The sequence below is a fragment of the Hemicordylus capensis genome, chromosome 4, assembly GCF_027244095.1.
Source record: "Hemicordylus capensis ecotype Gifberg chromosome 4, rHemCap1.1.pri, whole genome shotgun sequence".
NCBI lineage: Eukaryota > Metazoa > Chordata > Lepidosauria > Squamata > Cordylidae > Hemicordylus > Hemicordylus capensis.
This window is the reverse complement of record NC_069660.1, coordinates 140,036,039-140,061,749: the sequence shown is the minus strand read 5'-3', so window position 1 is coordinate 140,061,749 and position 25,711 is coordinate 140,036,039. Positions and strand designations below refer to the sequence as shown.

At 44.7% G+C, this 25,711-nt stretch overlaps 1 protein-coding gene across 6 annotated transcripts in view; it reads left to right on the top strand.

Annotated features, from left to right (window-relative positions):
- Window positions 1-25,711, top strand: part of CRB1 (crumbs cell polarity complex component 1) — a 196,531-nt gene that overhangs the window by 60,924 nt on the left and 109,896 nt on the right. For all 6 annotated transcript variants that reach the window (XR_008306783.1, XM_053248737.1, XM_053248739.1 and 3 more), the window contains 2 exons: window positions 1,667-1,806; window positions 2,826-3,008. Coding sequence is in view for 5 of the 6 variants with exons in the window: in XM_053248737.1 (XP_053104712.1) it covers window positions 1,667-1,806; window positions 2,826-3,008 (323 nt within the window). In the remaining variant the exon portion in view is untranslated. The remainder of the gene's footprint in view (window positions 1-1,666; window positions 1,807-2,825; window positions 3,009-25,711) is intronic.

Below are 25,711 nucleotides of genomic sequence, written 5' to 3'. Positions count from 1 at the left end.
CAAAAAGATGTCGCAAACAGATTTGCAGTCTAAAAAGAAACACAAGGGAGACATTAGCAACAACCGTGGGAGGCGCGATCTGTGCTGGGTTGAATAGGGAGTTGCTCTCTCCTTGCAAAGCATTAAAAGAGCTACTAAAGTAAAGTTGTGCCCTCGAGTCACTGTTGACTCCTGGCAACCACAGAGCCCTGCGGTTGTCTTTGGTAGAATACAGGAGGGGTTTACCATTGTCTCCAGTGTGTGAGATGTGATGCCTTTCAGCATCTTCCTATATCGCTGCTGCCTGATATAGCGGTTTCCCATAGCCTGGGAAACATACCAGCGGGGATTCGAACCAGCAACCTCTTGCTCCCTAGGCAAGTTACTTCCCCGCTGTGCCATACTTTAAAAGTTGCCTCTTTGCTCAGTTGGCAGGAATCAAACTAGGGCTGTTTTTCCCAGCCGGGTTGTATGGACTGTCGCTAAGACAGTCATAATTTTTGAATATTATAATGAAAATAATTTGGGATTTTTTTAAAAAATAGAAACCTTTTCTAGTCAAAGTGGTTTGATAAATAGTACTCCAATTTCAAATGAAAACTTTGGAATGAAACCTTGAAAATGCAAAGTACTCCATTCTCCTATCTCAAGAGAACAGATGTCACACTAAGTCAGAGTTTCCTATTCTAAATGAAATGAATACTATCTGCTGAATGAACAATACCTATTCTGAATGAAATGAACAATAAATGCACCAATACAACTCATCACCAAACTAAATGTCCTGATGACAGAATAAGCCCTTCTGCTTTCATTAGATAAAGTAATGTGCAAATGTTACTGCATCAGCTGCACTAGAAGCATCATTTTGCAGAGGCCAACACTGTGTTGAAATGGGTTTTTAAAAACGGAATCAGTCTGAATTTGGGCAGTGAAATTTGAGTTTAGGAGCATGCATATTCAGGAGCACAGGGACTAAGCTGTGAAAAGTGCAGCTTTTGAATACTGGAGATTGGAATGTAACCATTTCTAATTGGAGACAATCAAATGTGGATCAAAATTCTAATGATCTAGCAATCACAGAATCATGAGTTTGTTCTGAACGGCCTTCCTCAAATACGCTTCCCTGTTCACAAACACTTACAGTGCAGTGAAATATATATCTTCCTTACTATTGGAAAAGCATTTATAAAAACATACATATGGAGTCCAGTACCAATTGGACTATAAGTAAAATGCAAGAAAGGGCCCTGGAGGCTTTTGAAATGCGGTGATGTATCAGATAATGCAAAGTGAGTGAGATAGAAAGGATACTGAGAAAGAGAAATCTTGAACTAGAAATCAATACACAGATATATTCAGCAGGATTGGAGAGGGGCAAGGACGGATGCAAAGTGTGCAGAAGAGACAATCAAGTGTGTCAGGGCACTTTTGAGGACTTGTTCAAGATACAAGCTAAGGGAATTTGAAAGAAAATAGTACAAGAGGGAGACCAAGATTCATCTGTGCCAAGATACAGCTACATAAAATGAAATAAAGAATAAATAAATGAATGCAATTTATTTCAGTCTCCGACCAGTAACTGAATTAAAGGAAAAGGGATAGAGGCAAATGTTGATCTGTAGAGTAGAGAGTTGTCAGAGATTAACCTATGGTCTGATGGCTTCTTTTTTGGTTTGCAATGTAGATATAGCTGCAACTGCTCTGATAGTGGATACATGGGCCTGCACTGTGAAATGTTAATTCCTTTCTGCTGGTCGCACCCATGTCATAACAATGCTACCTGTGAGGACACAGCAGAGAGTTTTATATGCCACTGTTGGCCAGGTAAGCTCTGCATTTTCACATCCCTTTCTGTAACAGCTCCATGTATAATCTGTACAAAAAATCCTGCATCGAGGTAATCCAAATTCCATGCTGAATCTTGTGCCTTTTATAAAGTATATCAATTAAGCAAAGAGGTCATTCATACAACTTTAACCTTAAGTTTGGCTAATGGCTGGGTTAAAAGACAGTTTTCAATCCCAATCTGGGATTGGGCTCAATCCCAGTGGTTCCCATGCACAGCCCAATCCAGGCTGGGCTTCCCTAGCCTGGGTTAGGCTGTGCGTGAGAACAGCCTGAAATTCTCATACAGTGTAATTTCCTCTATTTCTGCTAGCTTCAGGGAGAAGTAATTAGCTATGCATTCATTGATACCTGACCATAAACCCTACACAATCCCACTGTGGTGATTTTACAAAGCATTACCAACACACTTCAAACCTTATTGTCACATCCACAAGAGCTAGGCACATAAAAAACAAACAAACTACTGCAGTTGTCTGGATAGTGAGTTCTGCACTTGCTACCAAATTCTGCAGGTTTTCTGCACTTGAATAGAGTCGCTGAATGCACACACAGATCGACCCTCATTCCTCCTTCTCCTGAAAACATAGAGATCAATGGGATGAGCATTAAATCCATGCAATGGAGGAACAAGTTTGGATTGCCCTCTTATTTCTGATAGGTAGCATAGGCTGAGACTTACCTACAAGCCACCCAATTGAGTCTATGGGTCTGCTTGGTCATGCGGCTTGGAAACTGGGTGTCTCTCATCCAAGGCCAATTATTTTTCCACTGGTTCTCATACAAACATAAATGTAAGCTGTGCCAGAACACAAACAAATGCATATAGAAATGAGCATACATATCCATCCTTTCTGGCTCCTCAAACCATCTGCAATACTTTTCAGATAAAAACTGTATTTTCCAATGTCAATATTGCAAGCCTGAACCGGAAACAATAATGATCACATTTCCTAAGCAGCCCTAAGTGACACCTTCTCTTATGTTCAATCCCACAGGCTATACAGGGTCTCACTGTGAAACTGACATCAGTGAGTGTAGCAGTAATCCATGCCTCCATGGGAGTGAGTGTGTGGAACTATCTTGGTCCAGGTGGTATGGAAGAATTCCACAGCTGCCCTTGGAGTTCAGCTACCATAGAGCATCGGGTTATGTGTGCAGCTGTCCTCCTGGATTCACAGGTAATTCAGCCTCCAGTATCGGTAGGGTGTGTACAGTTAAGCGTTGCAGTCCAAAGGGTCCCCCTGGTGGACACTTCCTGCCATAGAGACTAAGGGCTGTTTCACAAGCGACAATTTCATACATCATCATTATCACTTCCATATGAGGAAGTCGTGTGTATACTAGGCCATGCAGGATGAACATACATTTCTGTTTCGCTAAGTATATACATGGTGTACACATTGTGGCTTCCCACATGAGCCCCCTTTATCATATACACAGTTTTCTTATGAATTTATATCAATGTGAGAAACGATTGCATGTTATAATACATAATGAAACTTGGGGGTTTTTGCATCAGGAATTTGATGCCCACAACTCATTTAGGTTCATCCCGGGATTCCACCCACCCACCCACCCAATATCATTAATACTCTTTACATCAGTATGGGTGTGTTTGGAGTCTATTAATGAAGTGGTCCCATTCTTTTCCCACGTACACAAAAATACCCACCAAAAAACAACAATCACCACCACCATGCAGAATATGCACTATCCAGTCTACAGGTTGGCTTTCAGTCAGGGGACCATTTCCTGATCTTTAGCGTACAAACCAGCTTGAATGTTTAATTTCAGGCAGGGTTTGCCAGTGTCAAGCTCCAGAATCCACTTTGCAAACTGGTGTCAGGCACTGGAACTGGGAGTAATGTGTGATGATTTCCTCTGTGCTCAAACTGAAGAGGGTGTTCAGTCTGCCTGGTATAGCATGCACAGCTGTATAATCTGAATTAAGTGAGCCATAGAGGGACCACCCGTGGTAGAGCTTGCCTGAGGCAATTCAGGACCGACTCCAGGTTTCAGGGGGCCTCGGCAAACTGTCCTTCATGAGCCCTCTCTTACTTGGGTGGGCCTTGAGAGAATCACTCTACCAGCACCACATGAAAGCGTTGGGCATAGAATTAGCATTGGATCCTCAGCTGGTTCCAGTGATGCTATCCCTGATGCCAGCCCTGAGGCTACAGGTTGGACTAGGTCAGCGGTTTTCAAACACTCTACATTTAGCTCTTCCTTTTCTGTGTCAACTGGTCTGCTGAGGAAATCCCATACATCCTTTTTCAGATCTCTTGTGGTTTGTTGAAGATTCTGGGGAGTGCACAGCAGGTTCACACTTACATGTAGGGGCTAGGCTTGGGCCTAACTGAAATGTGCCCAACAGTTTTCTGTGGATATGCTTTGCTGGAGAATATCACTTGTGGCAGACAAACTATCTTTCAGTTTGTTCTCGCTGAGGCGGAACCCTGATAGGTTTACAAAGTAGCCACAGAACACAGAAAACCTCAGCCTTGGGAGAGCTTCTGATGAATAAAATCCCCATAATTATGTGGCTTCTCATGGGTCTCATTTCCGCAAAACTGTGGAAAACTCACACACACGCACAACAGCAAATGAGTGTCGCACACCGGACAAGTGAAACCTCTCTTGCATAATAATCCAAGTAATCATTGTCACTATCCCTGACAATGAATACCAATTAATAATCATGTTCTGTTCCAATGTCTGGCTGTGTCAAAAAGTAACGATACTACAAGCCGCCATGATGGCAGACCAACAAAGCACCTGGGTGATGGTCATAATCATTTTTTCCTGTTGCAGGGAGATGTACATTCTCCACTAATGGCATTCCAGCAATGAATTAATGAAACTCCAGGCTGATTAGAGACTGCTGTAATTCATTTGACAGTATATGAGTGGATGGGTCCATGGGTTCATGAATAGCCAGCATGCACCCCCAGCAATGACAGGGCATTCAGAAGTTTACTTCCTCATAATCCCCCTGGGGTGAACTGGGACACATACACTGTTTGTTCAATGGATGAGTTAACCCACATCATACTTCTGTAGGTCAGCTGCCCTACTAGACAGAACAGTCTAGAAGGGCAGCTGATTCACTGCAGGGGGGGAAGTTAGTTGAGTGATGGCACAAATGATGTTGCTGGATTTGTGAGCAGGCTAGAAGAGAGCTTGGCATGAACTTTAGTCTACCCAGAGGTGCTTAACTCACATCCTCACTGCACTACTTTAGTCATGTGAATTGACCTCTCTGGAGGATTCTTTAATTTTTAAAAAACCTGAGCTCCCAGGCTAAAACCTTGATCATGTATCCCTTGATCAAACCTCAGTTGGTCATTTATTTGATAGATTTATAGGCCATCTTTCAGTACAAGACTCCCAGAGAAGCATATAATAAAAGCAATACAAACAATAGAGTACAACTGTATTATTTGCAGCCCAAACCCAGTAATCCCGCAGAAGCCATAACAACAAAACTGCCCAGTTATAAAACCTGCTGGGATTCATGGGCAAATTTTTAATAAAGTCTTTTCCTGGTGTCATAGGAACATAGGAAGCTGCCATATACGGAGTCAGACCATTGGTCTATTTAGCTCAGTATTGTCTTCACAGACTGGCAGCGGCTTCTCCAAGGTTGCAGGCAGGAATCTCTCTCAGCCCTATCTTGGAGAAACCAGGGAGGGAATTTGGAACCTTCTGCTCTTCCCAGAGTGGCTCCATCCCCTGAGCGGAATATCTTACAGTGTGCATACTTCTAGTCTCCCATTCATATGCAACCAGGGCAGACCCTGCTTAGCTAAGGGGACAAGTCATGCTTGCTACCTCAAGACTAGCTCTCCTCTCTCTCCTTTGGACACATCTTCGCATGATGTGTCCAAAGTATGAGAGTTTGAACCTGGTCATTTGTGCCTCAAGTGAAAATTCTGGATTGATTTGTTCTATGATCCATTTGTTTGTTTTCCTGACTGTCCATGGTATCCTCAAAAGTCTTCTCCAGCACCAAAGTTCAAAAGTATCAATGCTTTTTCTGTCTTGCTTCTTCCAAGTCCAGCTTTCGCATCCATAGAGTATCATGGGGGAAACCATTGTCCATTCTAATCTTTGTAGGTATAGACACGTCATGGCATCTAAATATCCTTTCCAAGGCCTTCATTGCAACCCTACCAAGTGCTAGTCTGCAGTGTATTTCTTGACTTCTGGATCCTTTACTGTTGATGGTTGATCCTAAAAGGCAGAAGCTATCCCCCACTTCAGTGTCTTCATTATCAATTCTGAGGCTGGTTGCTGTACCCGTTGTCATTAGTTTAGTCTTCTTTACCTTTAGTCGCAGTCCCATTTTTTCACTGTGCACCTTGAATTTCATTACTAGAGCTTGCAGATCATCCGCATTCTCAGCCATCAGAGTGGTGTCATCAGCATAGCACAGGTGATTGATGTTTCTTCCTCCAACTTTAAAACCATGCTCATCTTCTTCCAATCCAAAATATAAGTAGAATAAATAAGGAGATAGAATAAATAAGGAGAAAGTATACAGCCTTGTCTTACTCCTTTGCCGATCTGGAACCAGTCTGTTTCACCATGTTCCGTCTGGACTTTGGCTTCCTGTCCTGTGTATAGATTTCTCATGAGAACAATGAGATGTTCTGGGACACCCATTTTCCTAAGGATATTCCACAACTTGACATGGTTGATGCAATCAAAAAGACAGAGTTAGTGCCAGATGAGTTTCTCTGGGAAGGACATTCTGTATCAGAGTATCACAAATGAGAAAGCCCTCTCCCTGTTCATCACCCCTTGATTTTAGATGAGAACCCCAAGTCATTTTAGGACTTTAAAGGTAACAACTTGAATAGTGCCTCCAAATAGACGCAGGCAGTGTAGAAGTTCAAGCACTGACAAGATAGGTTCCTTACAGGTGATCCGAGTTAGTAAACTAGTTAGTAAACAGACTGGTTCCAGATCGGCAAAGGAGTAAGACAAGGCTGTATACTTTCTCCTTATTTATTCTACTTATATGTTGGATAGTTTGTTCTGACTGAAGTTTCTGAGAAGTCTTCACAGGCAGCCTCACATGCAATGCATCAGAGTAGACCAGCCTAGAAGCTATGAGAACTCTGTCCATGCTCTGAACATTTCTAGACTGATTGTATGTTGGAATGACTTTGAAGACACTTCAGTTGATGCACCAGCCTTAGCTGAAGAAACGCACGGCATGCCACAAATGCCACTTATGCCTCCAATGACAATGCAACTCCAAATGGCAAACTAGAGTTTTTAGGGGAAGTGTGGCTTGCCCCCACCTAGAAGACTTGACCACCACTTCCCCAGTCAAAGCACTTACCAGTAGAACTCTCCTCTTATCTGGACTGAGTTTCAGTGTTGTATTCTATCCAGTAAAGCTCTACACATGATCTGTGTGTAGAGCCAAAAGGGGGTTTGCGGGGAGAATGGGTTTGACCTGCTCTCCCTGCAGATGATCACTGGCCCATTGCTGGGCAGGCGGCTCGCCCACCCAGACAAGCAGTAGCTTTGCTCGGGTGCTCTGGTGCCCGGCTGCAGCTCATCCAGCAGGTCAGGGGGTCGGGGAAAGGGAAGTGCCGCCATGTGGCGCACCACCCCCTGGAGCCCCAGTAATGCACCTCATAAGTATGTGGTGCATTTCTGGGGTACCCCTCTCCCCTCCCTGAGTGTGTCTGCCATGGCTGCAAGCAGCTGTGGCAACCACATGATCAGAAAAATTGGGTACCTCATTTAAGGGGGGGCATTTAAGTGGGCTTGCTGCCAGGAACTGCGTGGCTCCCGTTGCAGCACATGACCAGCTGAAACCAGGCTGGGCTCCCTTAGCCCAGTTTCGGCTGGTCATGAGAATCGCCTCAGTATCTTTTATGCTTTGTTGTTTAGAAGTTTGTCCCAGTGGGGATCCTGTAGCAGGAGGGGGATCGGTGGGGAGTCAGAAAGGAAAAGGCGGGGAAGGAGAAGGAAAAAATGGAGTTGTTTCTGAATGAATTCTTAATTCAATCTATATAAGATTACTTTGTGTTTGTGAGAGAAGCAGATATAAAACATTCAGAGCCGGGTCTCACGACCAGTGAGACCCGGTTTTGGAGAGTGAGTGGGGAGAGCGGGCTAAGCCCACTCTCACTATTGCCGGCTCAGTGACGGAGCCAGCAGGAGCTGGGGGGAGCGGGGGCCAATTGGCCACCAGAAGCTTCAGCATGCCTTGCGTGAGAGCGCAGGGCATGCTGCTGAGACCCCCGGAGCTGGGAAGTGGCTTTTCATCTCCCCTCCGGGGGTCTGCTTGTGAGTAGCCATGGCACGGAGCCACGCCATGGCTACTCACAATAAAAAAAATTGGGTTTGCGGAGCGCTCACTCCGTAAACCCGGTTTTAGAGAGGGCTACTTGAGTGGGTCACCTGCTCAAGAACCACCGGGTTTGCAGCCAAGCCCGGTGGTTCTCACTACTGCAGAAAATCAAGTGAGATTTTCTGCAATCTTGTGAATAGCCTCATTCAGTTTTTTATTCTTCATCCAATCCATCATTGATCCTGAATGCTGGTTCAGGATCAGTGATGAATTGGATGAAGGATAAAAAACTGAATGTTTTATAGCAGCTTCTCTCACAAACACAAAGTAATCTTATATAGATTCAGCACCCCCTTAGCCTCACCTAAATTGTATGAAAATGAGAAATAGAGCTGGGTTTAGTCATGGTACTTCACTTCGATTCTCCAAGTGAGATTTTGTACAGGTATTAAAGAGCATGGGAGACAAAATGGGATTCTGCAGGACCCTATACCATAAATGCTGCAGGCTTGAGCAGTAGTAGCCAGCACCACCTCTAGAATCAGCCGGCCAAGTAGGAGTGGAACTGTTGTAATGCATGGTCTACTCCTAACCCAGACAGCCCATCCTGAAGGATACTAAGGCTGACAGCATCAGAAGCCACTGAATGGTCCAGGAGAATTCGCAGAATTGCACTTCCTCTGTCCCTCTCCTCCCAGGGCAACCAAGGCGATTTCTGTGTCAGAACAAGGCTCAAAACCAGACTGAAATAGATTCAGATATTCACAAAATGCTGGGCTTAAGTCATCAGTCATACAAAGTGAGAGGTACAAATGTAGTAACTAGACCTCCATACTGACGGCTTTTGCTTCCTGGCTACCAAGTAAGGAGGTGAAGCTTTTGCAGGGGTGAAATCTGGATAAACATCACAGTGATTAATTAACCTTTGTGAGCTACATTGAGGGGAAATGTCAGAATTTGTTACATTGTTCACAACCCAGCCAGTTATTGCCTGCTGGTACTGTTTGGAATGGACTTTTCATAAGAAAGGACTTTGCCAGCTGTGTCTCTTCTACCAGCACTATTTATCTTGGCATCTTGAATCCCCAAAGGGAATCCCTCAGTCTCCTCGGTCCTTTCCAACTATATTGAGCCAATGTGAAAGAGGCTAATGTGATGGCACTTGAATCATATGTGCATTTATTTCTTGGCTAAAGCAAGCAGTGATGTTATCTCCCAGAGATGGTGAGTTGAGCAACAGGCAAGCAGAAGCACAGCACTTGCAACAAAACAGCTAGTAAGGATAAAGTCCAAGTGAAAATGAGCTCCACCGGTAACCTGTTCTAGGACCATGGGATAGAACTCCCAAAGTGAAGGGATCAATGGAAACCAGTAATTTCCACACCACACGCTGTGGGCGAACTATTACTGTTTACTGAGAAATATATTAGTTGAATAATAAAGACTTCTGTGAGACCAAAATACCCACCCACAGAAGAGGCTACCCATTGCATCGTTATATGAGTCACTGAAGCTATTCCCACAGCTAGGAGAGATCGGACTAAGGGAGCCTAGCCTGATTTCACCTGGTCGTCTGCTGCCATGGGAACTGCACAGCTCCTGGCAGCAAACTACTAAAATTACCCTTCCCCTTAAATGAGGTTAGCAGAACGAGTGCTATGCTAACCCCATTTAGTTGATCATGTGCTGCCACAGCAACACACAAGGAGACCCCCACCACGAGGCTAAAACAAGCCTCCTGGCCCCAGAAGTCTCTCCAGAATGCCTTGTGCACTTGCACGGGCCATCCTGGAACTTCCGGGGGCCAGCTGGCCCCCGATCGCCACTGCCCCTGCTGGCTCCGTGATGGAGCTGGCAATCGTGTGGGCGGTAGATCCGGCCACCCAGGGACAGCGCCCTGCACTAACCCTAATGGTGCTCCACACCAATTTTGTGAAGTGCCTCACTGAGGTCATTCAAACAATCAAAAAGTGTTCTGTCCTACTGGTTTGGAAGCTGTGTGTGCTCCTAATTTTTGGCTGTGTGGAAGCAAGGTAGGAGGAAAACCTGGGTAGCTTTTCCTCCTACCTTGCTCCCACACAACTGAAAATTGGGAGCACACACAGCTTCCAAACCAGGATAGAACACAGTTTTTGACTGTGTGAATGACCTCACTGTGTTGAGTTTGCCCATCATATGGATCATAGAATGTTGCCTTATACCAAGTCAGACCATTGTTCCATCTAGTTCACTATTGCTCACACTGACTGAGAGCAGGATTTCATACAGAGATATTTCCCAATCTTACCAAGAAAGGCTGGGGATAGAACCTGGACCTTCTAAATGCCAAGTATATGCTGTACCACTGAACTATAGCCCCATCTCTAACCTTCTTTAAGGTCCTCCAATCACTTCTAGGACAGTGATGCAGCAGAATTACTTACCCTCAATAGAACCTGTCCATTGTGTTTCTGTTGTACCTCAGCTCCAGACTTGTCTTCATCTGATCAGGAGGCTTACTCAGGTTAGTGAGTCATGCAGAAAAATAGGGGATTGGATCCATCATCTTACACATTCTAAAAGTAAAACTTTCTGGGCAGAAGAATAACTTGTGCCTCCTGTTTTAATTCAGAACAAAGTGTGTGTCAGTTGTCAAAAGTTTGGGATCCCCTGAGCTAGGCCATCAGTTTTACATGAAATTTTAACAAGCAGTCATTGTTAGACAGAACCTCCTATAAACCAAGACAATGTATGGCCTTTCAACCAGCACAGGTTGTAGGATGCATTCTGTATGACCTGGCTTGCACCTCCGTTCTGACCTGCAGCATTTCTCCTATGAAGTTCCTCCTGTTTTCTGTAGAATAGTGGTGCACGTTTTGGTGTTTTGATATTTATTACATTTGTATGATGTAATAAACTATACATTTCCTCTAAGAGCTCATGGAAGATATTTGGGGTTATCCCATTTCATCCTCACAGCAGCCCTGTGAGGTAGACTGGCCTGAAAAATATAGCAATGATTTGCACAAGGTCACCCAATTGATTCCTTCGACTTGGAGCATAGGAACATAGGCCAACTCAGTACTGGCTACACAGACTGGCAGCAGCTCTCCAAGGTTTCAGGCAATTGTCTTTCCCAGTCCTGCCTGGAGATGCCGGGAATTGAACCGGCGACCATCTGCGTGCAAAGCAGATGCCCTGCCGCTGAGCTACAACCCCATTCCTTAAGACTAAAGTAATTCCCTGCTGCCATCTCCTTTCATCTATGGAGCCTATCCAAGTCCCGGGGGGTTCATGCTCGAGGCGAAACCAACAGTCTGATACTGATGGCTGGTGGGGAATGTTGGTTCCTGCAGCAGCTCAGCCTGACATTCTAACAGCCGTTGGCATTTTCTGTATCAGCTGTCTGATTTGGGGGGCAGGGGGTGGGATGAAAACAGTCAAACCCATAAGTCCTCAAGGGACCCTTCAGGGAAACAACAAGAAGCATCAAGAGTTTTGTTTCCTTTCTTTATGAAGGATCCTGAAATACTAATCTCCTTTATCGCTCTAGAAATTGTTGTATCTACCCAGTCCTTGTTGCAGATGATAGCAGCCTCTCAGCTGCTTCACCACCTGCTTTTGAAACTTACTGTTGTAATTCCTTGAGTCATGTAGTTCAGCTTTATTTTAGGATGAAAGCGTTATGTACAGACATGGATGTTTCTTGATTTTCTCATACTTCACTGCTCAATGCTTGATGACTCACAAGTGACTCCATCAAAAAGTATCACATGCAGAGTGATATCAAAGTTCTGTCTCAAGCATAGGATTTGTGATGGCTCATTCACACATGCAAATCCTCACTTGATGCCTGTGGTGAAAATGTGTGTATGAACCAGCCCTATGAATCAATGGGAAGAAAGCAAAGGTTAAAATTAATGCAATGTAAGGTCTAATGTTTGGCATCATGGTGAAATCCTAGGAGGATTATTTTAATCAGTTTCCCTAAAATGGACAGGGTACGTTTGTCATGAAAATGCTGATAGGCATCATTTCATACTGCACGGGAGATGGCAATGGTAAACCCCTCCTGTATTCTACCAAAGAAAACCCCAGGGCTCTGTGTCAACACCAACTCAATGGCACAACTTTACTTTACTTTATGTTTGCCATGAGATGGGCCAGGCATTTGTCCATGGTACTAGCCTATGGGAGCACCAGCCAATCAGTTTGTAGCATGCATCCACTGATCTTCCCATGGGGCAGGAGAGCCGTCAGACTGGACCATTCCAGAAAGGACAAAGACAGAAGGTCTCCACCCACAGCCAGTCACCACACACACACACACACACCCCATAGCAAGTGAGCAAACAATCGTCAGTAATTTTTCACAATTCCAAACCTTTCTTTTGCACAAAGTTAGAAACCAATGCCTCATTGAATAGGAATAACTTCTTCAGACCCTGTTATGCTTTCATATGCTATTTTATTTGTACTCCCACCCACAAACTCTGGCACACCCTCCTTGTATGTCATTAGGCACCACCCTCTAGGGAGCTTTTGCTGAAAATGGGGGTTGAACAGGACCATGGCTGTGTTTTCGCTGCTTTCCAGTGGTGCTTGCACAGAAGAGAACCCTGATGGATTGTGTGCCCATGTGTCTAACTTCTGACATGTATAAACTGTTATTGCGAAAGTGTCATATTTGGAAATAATAATTAAAACGGAAAATAAAAAATATCAACAAAACAAATAGTAATACAAACGGAGTGTCATCCATCACCTCCCAAAGAGCATGTGCATTTCAGGGGACTTTCATAGAGTTCAATGGAGCCCTCTCTCCTCTCCTCTCCTCTCCAATCCTGAACTTTGGATTATATCACATAGTTCTGGATTCACAGCAACCCACCTGGCTATTACCTTCCACAGGAGACCCATACTTGCTTTCGTAGAGTATGTAGAGCCATCTGTTCTGCTCCTTCCCAAGGTCCTGAGAGCTATGTGTGCAGATGATGATGATGAATTCTCCCTATACAAACTGGGATTACCAAAAAGAAAAGCAACAGCCCGTTCCAAAACTAGTTAAAGCCTTGTTTAACAAGACTGCCTTAAATAAATGGTGGAAGGCCCTGGCCGAATTTGGATGTAACATGAAACTAGACTTAAATGGGGTACAGGTTAGAACTCTGTTATGTACGGTTTCATGTTTGTTTGTTTGTTTGATTTTTATACCGCCCTTCCAAGCTGGCTCAGGGCGGTTTACAATTAAAAAACAGAAATCATTAAAAAGCATTAAAAACAAACCAAACTCCAGTTTGAACCTTCAGTTTGCAGTAAGTTTCGCCACCAAGACCAAAGGTTGGCCACCGAAACATTATGTCCAAACACGGATGGTGCAATAACCTCCGTTCCGAGCAGTTTTTGAAACAACAATAATAGAGACGGTGGCGCAAACCTGCCCAGGATTGTGCTTGCTCCATACCTGCAGCACTTCTCCCTAGCCGCCTCTGTGTGTACCAGCCCTGCCCCTCCTGTCTCCAATGCAGCTAAACAGTTGCTTGGCAACAGGAATGCGACCATGTCCCATCCCAAGCTTGTCAGTCTGTCAAGCAGCAAAGTAACACAGGGACATCCCTTGCTCCCACTTCCTGGCAAGCAGGGAGGAAAGGGGACAGAATGGGCAGCAAGGGCTTCGCTCCTTGAGAATAAAGCAACAATGATGTATGTTCTCAAACTCTCCAGGTGGCAACATAAGCAGGACACTCCATTACAGTCCCAAGACAGGTACATTTGAATGGGTGGGGGTGGGGGGGGCGGGTTGTTGTTGTTGTTTTGAAAGGCAGCCCCAACCAGGGATTCTTGGACAGCCAATTTCTTCCCCCCCCACAAATAATTTGGAGAAGAGGGCCCAGCCCCTTCCCCTTTGGGGATGTTTGCACTCCCTAGCTTTACACATGAAAAGGGCTGGGCAGCAAGAACAGCATTGCCAATACTGAGAAGGGAGATGCTTCATTTGTGATGGTGACAGATTCTGATCCCGAGAGACCGCACATTCATGAGAGTGTAAGGCCATGGGGACACCCACTCACAACTCATGAGAAGAACCATCTGTGGGGACCGGGGTGTCAGGCAGAATCTCTAATAATGCATGATGACAAAACAGTCCCTTCTCCCATGAGAGTGTCAGGCCATGGGGGCTGTATATCAAGCCAGGTTGTTCTGTGCAGGAAAGCTGTGGGGAACGGTACCCTGGCAACTGCTCTCCCTGTCTTGGCGACTGCCGCCAGATAGCTGTCAAAGCATGCCCCTTGTTTGCCAGCCCATCTGCCCATGCAGACATGTGCACTTGCTTGTGCCCTGAAACAGCGACCCCGCTTTCCTGGAGTTCATGGAAATCAGGTCTCTCCTCTCCCAAAATTCCCTATGACAGCAGATTTGCACAATGACAGCCCACACCCGGGAATTTTGAAAGGGAGTAAAGATCCATCCCTGCACACGGTGTTCCACCTGCCCACACATGTGGCTAGCCTCTGACACATGGAGCGTCACAATCTCCTTTGTGTCCATGCAAGGCTTCCCATGGGAGGAGGGGGTGGTACTGCAAATCTTTTTCTAGACAGTGCAAGCGGGGGGGGGTGGCTTTGTTGGGTTTGTTCAACTCTTGAGCATGCAGTTTGCTGGAAGACCTAGAGTGTTTGTCCCCGTGGTCCTCCCCAGTAGACTGTCGCTCTCATGAGAGTGCTAGTCCACTGGCAGCAAACTGCCAACTGAGCAAGAGTGTGGTTTGGTCTGCATGCAGAGGCGCTCTTACCCCTGGACTTCAGGGCCGAAGGCCAGGGCCTCCACAGCCCCTGTGGCCTTTGCCAGGGTGGTCCCTCAAAAGACCATCCTAGGTCATGGCAGGACAGACCGCTCCCACCCCCCAGATCCTAAGAGAGGCAAGGATCTTTTGCTCTCCCTTCTACATATTCCCTCCTAAGAAGTCATCATGTTCCTTTCCCTTCCCTGATTAACAGAGAAATAGTGCCCCCTAATACCCCCTCTAAACCCTCCTCCTGAATTGTGCTTGTGTGGGACAGTTTTATTGTAGGGGTCTTGGGATGTGGGTGGTACAATCACTGTGAGAAGAAGCGCTGGCATGGCATGGCATGGCATTTAAAGGATTTAAATGTCATTTCCATGCTGAAGCCAGGTGGACCATTTTGAAAAAGCACCATCATGCTTGGCACTAGGGATGTGCCTGCACTGGTCTGCATGCCATGTTAGAGGCCTGCGAACCAGTTCACAAGTGGCCCGGTCTGGTGGTCTGACGCTGAGGGTGTGTGTGTCACTTTAAGGGTGTGGGGGGGTTGTACTTACCCCTCCTGCTGCTTTTCTACCTCCGGCGCTCCATTTTTAAGTGAAGTTTTCGGGGTGGCAGCAGTCCTCCCTGCTGCCCCTGCCCCCTTGTTGCCTGTGAAAAGTGGAAGTAACTTCTGCGCATGCGCGCGTCAGCGGAAGTAACTTCCGCTTTTCGCAGGCAACAAGGGGGCAGGGGCGGCAGGGAGGACTGCTGCTGCCCTGAAAATTTCACTTAAAAATGGAGTGCCGGAGGGGGAAAAGTGGCAGGAGGGGAAAAGCGGCAGGAGGGGTAAGTACAACCCCCCTTAAAACGACACCCCCCAGCATTGGACCGCGCCTCCATGGTCCATGCACATCCCTACTTGGCACGCCCCAGGCCAATCGCTGCTGCTCTGGTAACATGCTGACACATTGTCTACAGTCTGGCTATGCCGCTTGCTGGGATACAGCCTCAGCGGCCAAGAACAGGGAGGGGTAAAGGCACTCTTAGCCACAGACCTTTAGGATCTGGTCCATGGCCTCTTGCAGGCCTCCTGTGTGTGTGTCTGTGTGTGTGGGGTGTGTGTTTCCAAATCTTCTGGGGGGCCTCCCTAGATTCCTCACACTGCCCCATGGCCCCCACGCCACTGCCACCCCGCACTGGTATTTGCCATTTGCGCAGGCGGGGCTGAGGGTTGAGCCAAGTAGGCCTCCCCCGTGGTGGCCATGGCGGGTGCAAGTGCACCTCGACCGACAAGCCGACCAGCCATTGCACCCGCTGCTGCCACCACGGGAGAGGCCTGCTCAGCTCACCCCCCACTCCACCCATTACTGGTCAGTCACAGAAGTTGATGGGAAACGTTGCTCACTAAAGCATGCTTGACCTGGGCCATGTAAGAATTTAAAGGTAATTATTGTATCCAAGGAGTGAGGAGCAAAAGTAGTACTGGGGGGACTGCCAAAGCCAGTGTACTTACAATCTGAATTATAAGACTAACATAGTCAGCCTCCATGGAGCATCACAGGACTCCCTCAGGACTAGCAAGCACTTGCTGCCTGCAAATGGTTGGGGGCGGGGGGGGGATCTAAAAAGAGAAAGAGACAATTAGCACTTTAAAGCACTTTCCCCTCTTTCAGAAACCCTCTGATCTTGAAAGAGCATTTGGACAAGCTCAAAAATAGATCTTAGGATTTTTCTTTTTACCAACTTTTTTTAACCTTTCTTTAATCTATTGCATCCCTAATATGAAAAGTTGTTCACCCTGTCATCAGCTCTATATACAATGGCCTAAATATTTTTTGAGCCCTTTCCCCTTCTACAGTTGTCTTTCATGGAGTTTGTTTCATTTAGGGGAAATTCTGACAAAGTGTTGTCTTTGAATCATGTACAAGCATTGCTTAACCTCAGTCAAGAGAGGGGAATGCTAATAACGAAGACAGGCCAACAAGAGACATGCATAGATCTTTACAAATAATTTATTTAACTAAATTCTGGCCTCCCTTTTTATTCCTTGGCTCTTCTCACATGCTGGGATATAATTAGGGCTGTGAATATGCAGTATAAACACAAAAAAGCGCAGGATGTGATATTAGGTTCAGAATACAGCTTCCCAAGAATCTGAGAGAGAGAGAGAGAGGAAAGCTTTTAGCCCTTATGGCTTTGAAACTCTTCTTGAAAGTATTTAAGCAATGCTTTAATCACAGTAACCAGAAAGCTAGTTAAATAAGATTTCCCATGGTTGAGGTGGCGCTTCAATAGCAAATGCAGAATAAATGTTGCAAAACAGCAAAAATGTCAGTATTATGTGCAATAAGACAATATACAAGACACAAAAATCCAGCTTCTCAGTACTGAACATTAGATTTAGAACAATTTCTTACAGATTGCATGCATTGAATGAAGGTTTGCATGGATGTAAGTCTATGCTGGAGGTTACATGACTTCCTACCGACATCCATCTGACTTGCATTACTTAGAGTTCATTCATCCTGGTTCCTGTAGCTCTCTCTGGGATCTATAATCAGTGGCAGAGCACTTGCTTTGCATGCAGAAGGTCTTAGGTTCAGTCCCTGAGATCTCCAGGTAGGGTGGGAAAGACCCCTTTCTGAAATAACAAAAGGTTACTGCCAGTTGGTATAGCCAATGCTGATGTAGATGGGCCAGTGTTTGACTCTGAATAAAGCAGTTTAATGTGTTCACCTATATGGTAGGTCTCAGAAGCAAGAGGGTAAAGACAAGAGCCAACAGCCAGGAACACACTGAGGGTCAAACTGAGGTGCCGGAGAGTCAGACAGAAGTCAGAAGCATCAAGGTCAAGGTTAAAGGTCAAGCCAAGATCCAGAGGGCCAGAACAGGAGAGTTTTTGATGTGTCTTCTCCTTCAAGGACAGGTGTAAGAAGGAAGCAGGTCCATGGTAAACTTAGGTGGAAGTACAAGGGATACATACATGTACATGAGGAGAGAAATAGCTGTCATTTGGGTAGTAGAGCTTAAGTCAATCAACCATTTGCCTTTGAACGCTCCAGTCAATCAATAAAATTTAAATGTATTTGTATCCAAACATTTGTATTTGTACCCAAACATCATTGCATGTGCCTTTTTAATACATTTTAGTTATGTTGAAAGAGGAAGAAATAAATGTAATAGTAAAATATGTGCCCTTGCTAAAACTGGGTGAGAGGGTATACTGAAATCACAAAAAGGTAAAGATCACTTAGAATCTTGTATTAAATTTCTCATTATTTCAGCCAGAGTAGATGGCTTTAGTTTTATTTTGTATTTAGATCTTTGAAGTCTAAATACAAAGTGGGAAAGGCATCTACAATTCATATTTTTAATATGGAAATGGTAGCCCTTCTATTTTAGAACACCCAGATGCCATTTAAAGTACTATAAGGAATTCCAAGGCAGAAGCTTTCCTACCCCCAGACCTTGGGGCCCCGGTCTGTGTCCTCCAAAGTCCAGGGGGCTCCAAATGGCCAGGGGAGGCTTCCTGCTGCCACCCTGCACCCACCCTGCCGTGCCGAACCTCCAATTTCTTTTTCATAATTTCAGCTGCCAAAGTGCATGGCCAAGGGGTGGTGGACAGGAGGATGAGCTGAGATGTCACAGGCTTGTGACGATCTATTTCAGCTGTGCAGGTGCACTGGAGTGCCTCACAGTTCTCAAGAGCCACTGGGCTGGACACACAGGCCCACCAGTCGCTCTGTCTACCACCGTGGCGGCGGGGGGGGGGGCTCCTTAGCTCATCCCTGGCTGCCACCCCTCGGCCGCGCACATGGGGGCTGAAAATATGGGGGGGAATGGAGTTTCGGTGGGGCTGGCATGGGGTGGTGGTAGGAGGCCCCTCCAAAGCAGGTTTTGGGGGGCTCACAGCAGGGGTTCTTACAGGCAGGCTTGCGGGGGGGGGGCTTGCGGCAGGGGCAGTCCAGGTGCCAAAATTACCTAGGTGCCATCTCTCTAATTTTTTTCCATCTCTGTGTGTAATTTTTTTCCATCTGTGTTTGTTCTGAGCGGCAGTATCAAGACAATGTGTGTGCACGTGCATTCAGAATGGGGCCTTCCTGATTCAAACTGAGTGGGATCTAAAATTAACTGAGCGGACATACAAAAACTTGTGAGCATGAACATGTGTACACGCCTTAGAGGGAACACTGCTAGGTGCACCCCTGCTTCCAGGCATATCTTATTGAGTTTGTGAGCACTCAGTTCCTACATGTATATTTCCCTCTCCAGTTGGGGCATTTTTGTGCGTTGAAATAGCAGAAAGAGCTTATTCGTTACTATGATCCATCCTGTCTGGTTGAGCACTGTGCTGAATAATACAATCAGACGTGACTGACAGAGCCTTCAAGCAGTAGATATTTTGAATCTGGTACATCTCTCTGTGTTTGACATTGATTCACATCAACGCTTTTGAATGCATACATCTAGTTCTCCTGAAATTATAGGTGAGAGGTTTATATGCAGCAACTGTCCCTATTGAGACAATCCCTGGTTTTTGCAACCTGTCCCTTGTAAAACTTTGTACTTGTTTTGCCTTTGGGGAAGGTTTTCGAGATGACTTTTAAAAAAGCAAAACCATTTGGGCATACATACATAAACACTAGAGTTTCTTTCTCCTCCCCCATAACTCACTAAACAAAAGCAAAATCTGCAGATCAATCTAGATGTTAGTTTAAGCAAATGAGTGGCCCATATATCCTGAGTTTTGACCCCCACTCCATGAATATTTGCTCAGGACAGGAACTCTCATTAGTGTCTATGAAAGCTTTCAATCTAGGACAAATAGTCTGGGATTGATGTAGAATTGGACTGTGATGGGAGCAAAGGGCTAAAGTTTCTTCTCCCATGCCATCGTCCAGATATGCAGTAGATTGGTCCCTCCACAGCTGCTTTTTAGCAGCAGCAGGAGGAGAGCCAATTGTGTGCTTAAAATAATGCCCCCGTGAATAAGGGGAAACTTGTTTCTAGTGTGTATGCATGTAATTGGACAGATGTGGACACATAATATGAGAGAAAACCAAGGCTTGAAGTCTAGAATTTTGTAGCATTTGAGCTCATTTTTCAATTATAATCGTACTTAATTTATTTTGAGGTCCCTATGAATAGTTTAAATCATTATATTACCTGCCCAAGCAGTGCCTTTTATGCAAAGGTAAAAGGTAAAGTTGTGCCGTCAAGTCAGTGTCAACCCCTGGCGACCACAGAGCCCTGTGGTTGTCTTTGGTAGAATACAGGAGGGGTTTACCTTATGCCTTTCAGCATCTTCCTATATCGCTGCTGCCCGATATAGGTGTTTCACATAGTCTGGGAAACATACCAGGGGGATTTGAACGGGTAACCTCTTGCCCACTAGGCAAGGTACTTCCCCGCTGCGCCATTAAAGGACCCTCAAAATTGATATTTTATAATAGTTACCCAAATTTGCTATTTGGAGTGGCCATCCAAAAAAGGCAATAGCCTTCTTTGGCAGTTGCCTTTTTTGAACGGCTGTTCCCTGCCCTAGAACAGAAGAGACTTCAGCACCACTGAAGCAATAGTGGAGCTGGGTTAGCGCAGGAGCAGTGGAGAAGCCATGCTGGTGGAAGAGGGGCCTGAAGAGGGGGCACCAGCAGGGAAAGCAAGGCCTTCCACCCAACAGAGCTGGGTTGGCACTGGAGCAGCGTCCAGGCCACCACCACTGTGACCCCGAAGAGTGGTCACTGGTGAAGGAGAGAGCTGTGTCAGTTGAAGAGCTGCATGCCTATTTAAAGGGACCTCAAAATCAATGAAATATGACTTCTTCAGTCTAAAAAAATGTTCACCAGCACTTTAAACCCCTGTTCAACAGAAGAAAATCTTTAAACTGCTCTAAGCAATTTTTCAATAGATCTTCTTCAGATTTGCAGAGGGTGTGTCTCCTTTCGCCTAGCTGATGTGTGCCGATGGCCAGGCAGATTGAATAAATGGTTTTGATTTTATAAGCAATAGAATGTCCAGGGCTTATGATGCCAGAACGTTGAAAACACTCTTCACCTTAACTATACTGGTGCTATTGCGCCAGCATAATGCAATTTAATAACAGATAATGCAGAACACTTGCACCACTTTATGTCCAACTCATTGAGAAACTGAAGGGTTCATGGAAGAAAGCAATAAAATAACTCCAAGAACAGCTGTCCTGTAGCTCAGCACTGTGGGAGTGCTCATTTCTAAACAAATTTAAGTGGGTGTAACTCCAACAAATTAAATTTGAATTAAAGAAGAGAATTATATTGCAAGCTGATTTAAAATATATTCAAGGAGTTCTGTGTATACAGCTGATGTGGATATAGATCTGCATGCAAATGCACATTGCAATGCTAATGTGGTCCCCACTGACCGTCATAGATATATATGGTATAGTTGGAGATGCTCATTTGGTCTCTCTTGAACTTCATATATACATCTAATTGGGCTCAGGATACACATCTCCATCCAGGACCTCTAGCTGTATGTCAGAAAAGAGTTGGATCAGGACCACTAACGGCTTTCCTTGAAAAGTTTGCTCCTGAATGCTATCATTAAGTGCGGCCTGGAAAGAACAGACTCTATTTTCATAAATTGTATTATTTGGTTCTGTAATTGAAAAATGAACTCAAATGCTAGGAAATTCTAGAATTGAGTTCAAACCTTGGTTTTCTCTCATATTATGTGTCCACATGTGTCCAATTACATGCATGTGCACTAATAATAAGTTCCCCCTTATTCATAGGCATGTAGTTTTAAGCACACAATTGGCTCTCCTCCTCAAGCAGCTTTTTGATGCTGTCTTTTGACACCGACTCAATGGCACACTTTACTTTACTTTAGAAATGAGGCTCCATGTATCCACACTTTGCTTTGGTCTTTCAGCTGGACATTGGACTAGGAGCGATGCATCAGGCAGACATTTAACAGGTGCAGCTTCCCCAATCATATACCACACTGCACAAAGTCTTTACAGTTTATTTGGCACAGAAGTTAAGATGGGCACCTTAATTTGGAGTTTCCATGCTCTTTAGAGCATGAATGAAATATACTGGAAGTTTTTAATTACTGAAATAATTCATAAAGCTGGCTCAGTATTCTGTTGTGGTAAAAGAGAAACTTCATGTTTTCACTCTTCTCTTTTCATGTCCGTGTGTGTTTCAAATGAATGTATATATTTTGTTTTTATTTTACAAATGTAAAAGATAAAGAAGGAATGGTACAAAAATGATGATTAATGGAGAATTGTTTTATTTTATTTTATTTTATTTTATTTTATTTTATTTTATTTTATTGCATGTATTTGGCTCTGTACCACCCAGAGCCAAATGGCTCTGGGTGGTGCAGAGAATGACAGAGAATGACAGAGAAACTGTGCATTGTGTTCTATAAAGACTTGCCCCTAAAGAAGAGGTTTGTCAACTACAAAATGCTTGGGGGTTTTCTGCATAAATCATTTTTGTACTATTCCTTTTTTGTCTTTCAACTTCCAGTGATCCTACACACACACACACACACACACACACACACACACACACACACACACACACACACCTTCCATTTACATTTTACAAATGTAAGTAATACTACTAACCTCGCACTGATGCATGTTCATTTCAATGGGCTGTGCATGGAAGAAATTCTAGGAGGATTGTGCCCATATTGTCTGGAATGACCTTGAACAACCAAAAGCTGACATGGTTTTTTGTAGTGCTAAAAGTTTTCCTGGAAGGTAAAATTTGCCTTCTTTTAAAGTCCCTGTTTATTATATAATGTGCCTTGAGATATTTGCATGATTTTCTTCTCTTCCATAACCCTATTCTGTTTTGTTCCATTGACAAACATTTGTAAATCTATTGACCTAACTGGTCTTAGACATTTATTTTATTTTTATTTTTCACATTTTATATCCTTCTTCCAAGGAGCCCAGAGTGGTGTACTACATACTTAAGTTTCTCCTCACAACAACCCTGTGAAGTAGGTTAGGCTGAGAGAAGTGAATGGCCCAGAGTCAGCCAGCTAGTATCATGGCTGAATGGGGATTTGAACTCGGGTCTCCCCGGTCCTAGTCCAGCACTCTAACCACTACACCATGATAAACATATACATAAGTTTCCTTGCAATGAATCCTGGTTCAATGCCCTTTACCCATGTCACTTATTCAGTTTCTGTTTGGTGGCTCAATTTCCTTCTGTACTCTATGGAATCTCACTAAGTTGCCTGAGGGCAGGTCACTATCAGCCTAACTCATAGGTGATAGGCTTGTTATGATGAAGCAAACTAAAAAACCTATGCTTCCCTGAGCAGTCTATACCGGGGGTTCTCAACATTGGGTCCCCAGATGTTATTGGACTTCAACTCCCATAATCCCCAGCCCCAGTGGCCTTTGGCTGGGGATTATGAGAGTTGTAGTCCAATAACATCTGAGGACCCAACACTGAGAATCCCTGGTCTACCACCATCAAATGGGCTGCCATCTAGAGTTTCTCAGTCCTAACACTGGTTGTGCCCACTGAAAACATCCGAATAAATAACATTGAGGTTGTTCTCACGCGCAGCCTAACCAAGGCTAGCCTGGGTTAGGCTGCGCATGAGAGCCACTGGGGACGGGCCCAATCCTGGTGGGCCAGTGCTGCCTAGCCCCACTTTCAAACCTGGCTGTTAGCTGAGGTTAAGCGAATGAACACTCCCTGAACCCAGCTTGTGTGTGAGCTGCACTGCTTCCAGCCCGGCCACACACAGAGATGGGTGCCCACAGCACCCATCTCCTGAGGGAATCCCCCAATGCATTGTGCATATCCCACGGTGCAATGTGGGATCTCCGGAAGCTGAGAAACGTCATCCCAGCCTCAGGAGCTGAGCACTGCGCCATGCAGTGCTGCTCGTCTGGAAGCGTGGTCCATGCCCCCAGAGAGATACCATCACTCCTCTGGGGGCAAGGTGAGTAAAACCAACCTCCCTCCTGCCCTCCCACCTGGTTCTGAGAATGACCTCATTATATAGTTTTAGTTTTGCAAATATGGTGGAAAGAGAGCACCATGTCAAGGTCAGCAAAGCTCAGTGAGTGTTTCTTCTCTACTTTCAGACTGAGAAATCAGCAAAAATATAAACATTATATTATATATTATATCTACCAAGACTTCCTAGTTGTTGGTAGTTGTTAGAAATGTAAGCTGAGTGTAAGAAGTCCCAAAACATGGTATCTTATTCTGTAATCACCCCAATGTTATCGCAGGTAAAGTTAACTGGTTAATATGTCTCAAGGCATATTGCTACCACAAACTTATACCAGTGCCGTATAAAATCCTGGGAATTGTCATTTGGTAAGGGTGCTGAGAATTCTTACCAGCTGGGAGCTGGCCTCCCAGAAGCACAGTTTCCAACATTTCCCGGAGAGAGGGAATGCTAAACCAATTAAAATATGTAGCATAGATATGCATTTTGAGAATATTGCTTTCCTGATGAGCATTTTGTTTCATGTTGTATCACCACAAAACTGGATACATGGGAGAACTAAACTAGAATCAATATAGACTTTAATCCTAAACACACTTTTCTGGAAGTAAGTCCCATTAAGCTTAGTGGGATTTAGTTCAATGTAAATAGGTTTAGAGTGAGGCTGAAAATGTAAGTTATTGGTCTGAAAACTAGTGAAGAAGTAGTTTCAAGTCTGGCCTGCCAGTTATAAGGGGAGTCCATTATCAGGTCAGATCCATAAAAGCTCCAAGCCAAGCACCTCTCAAAAAGATGACTATAGATATTTTTATAGCCTTTGATTTGTCAGGTAATGTAAATTTTCTTGTGATATTTTCCCAGGTCTATAAAAAGCAAACTCAGTACATTTTGCTGTGATGTGACAAGAAAGTCTGAGGGATTTTAAAAAGTCACTTCCTGATTAACTCTACCCACCGTGTGTTGAACTCTCCCAGTAAAACAGATCTTAAGTCTGAACATTCTACACTTTCTCCTTTGTTTGTTAAAGCTGCAGTAATCCTGATGAGGAACCAGTCTGCGGCCGCTTACATAAGGATTCCATAATGCCTGTGGCACAGATGATGTCACCTTAAGAAAACAACTGTGTTGTAGCCATTACTATTAGGTGGCTCAGAAATGTCTGTCACAATTACAAATTTCATTTTCCAATGCATTTCAGACGTTTAGGGATGGTGTGAAATGCGTTTTTACCCCCTTTGAACTCTTGGCTTTCGAGGCTGCACAGAATGGCTCGTGTTTTCCTTTAAAAATAATTGCACCTGGATTGAGGAATGGTACGCCCAGCCGTAGCCTGGTGTATAAATTAAATGGGCTGATTTAACAGGCTGGCCTGCGGAAGAATTCAGTGCTCCCATGCAAGCGGCGTGGCTTTGCTTCCAGAATGTGACCTCTCAAGTTAAGGGGTCAACATAGGTGGGTAGCATGGTGAAATCCACATATATAGATTGGGGGAGAAAAAAGTGGCTGACAATCCCCCAACTGTCCAATCTGTGAAAGAGAAACAATGCCATGCTCCACAGGGAATCCAGCCTAGTATGCATGGGTCATTGTGGGTCTTGTTCAGATAGCTGAAAAATGTGGGAAAGGCTGGGGGGAGTTAAATACCCTCCAGACTGTTTCACATACATACCCTTAATTATACTAGCACAGCCAAAGGCAGCTCCAACGATACACATAATGCTCTCAACTGCAAAATGGTATTCTGCTTCATCTCGCAAGCACTGATACATGAACATATTTCCATTCACACGCCTTTTTCTTTCTTTTCTTTCTCACAGCCATTGTTTGTTATTATCCAGTGT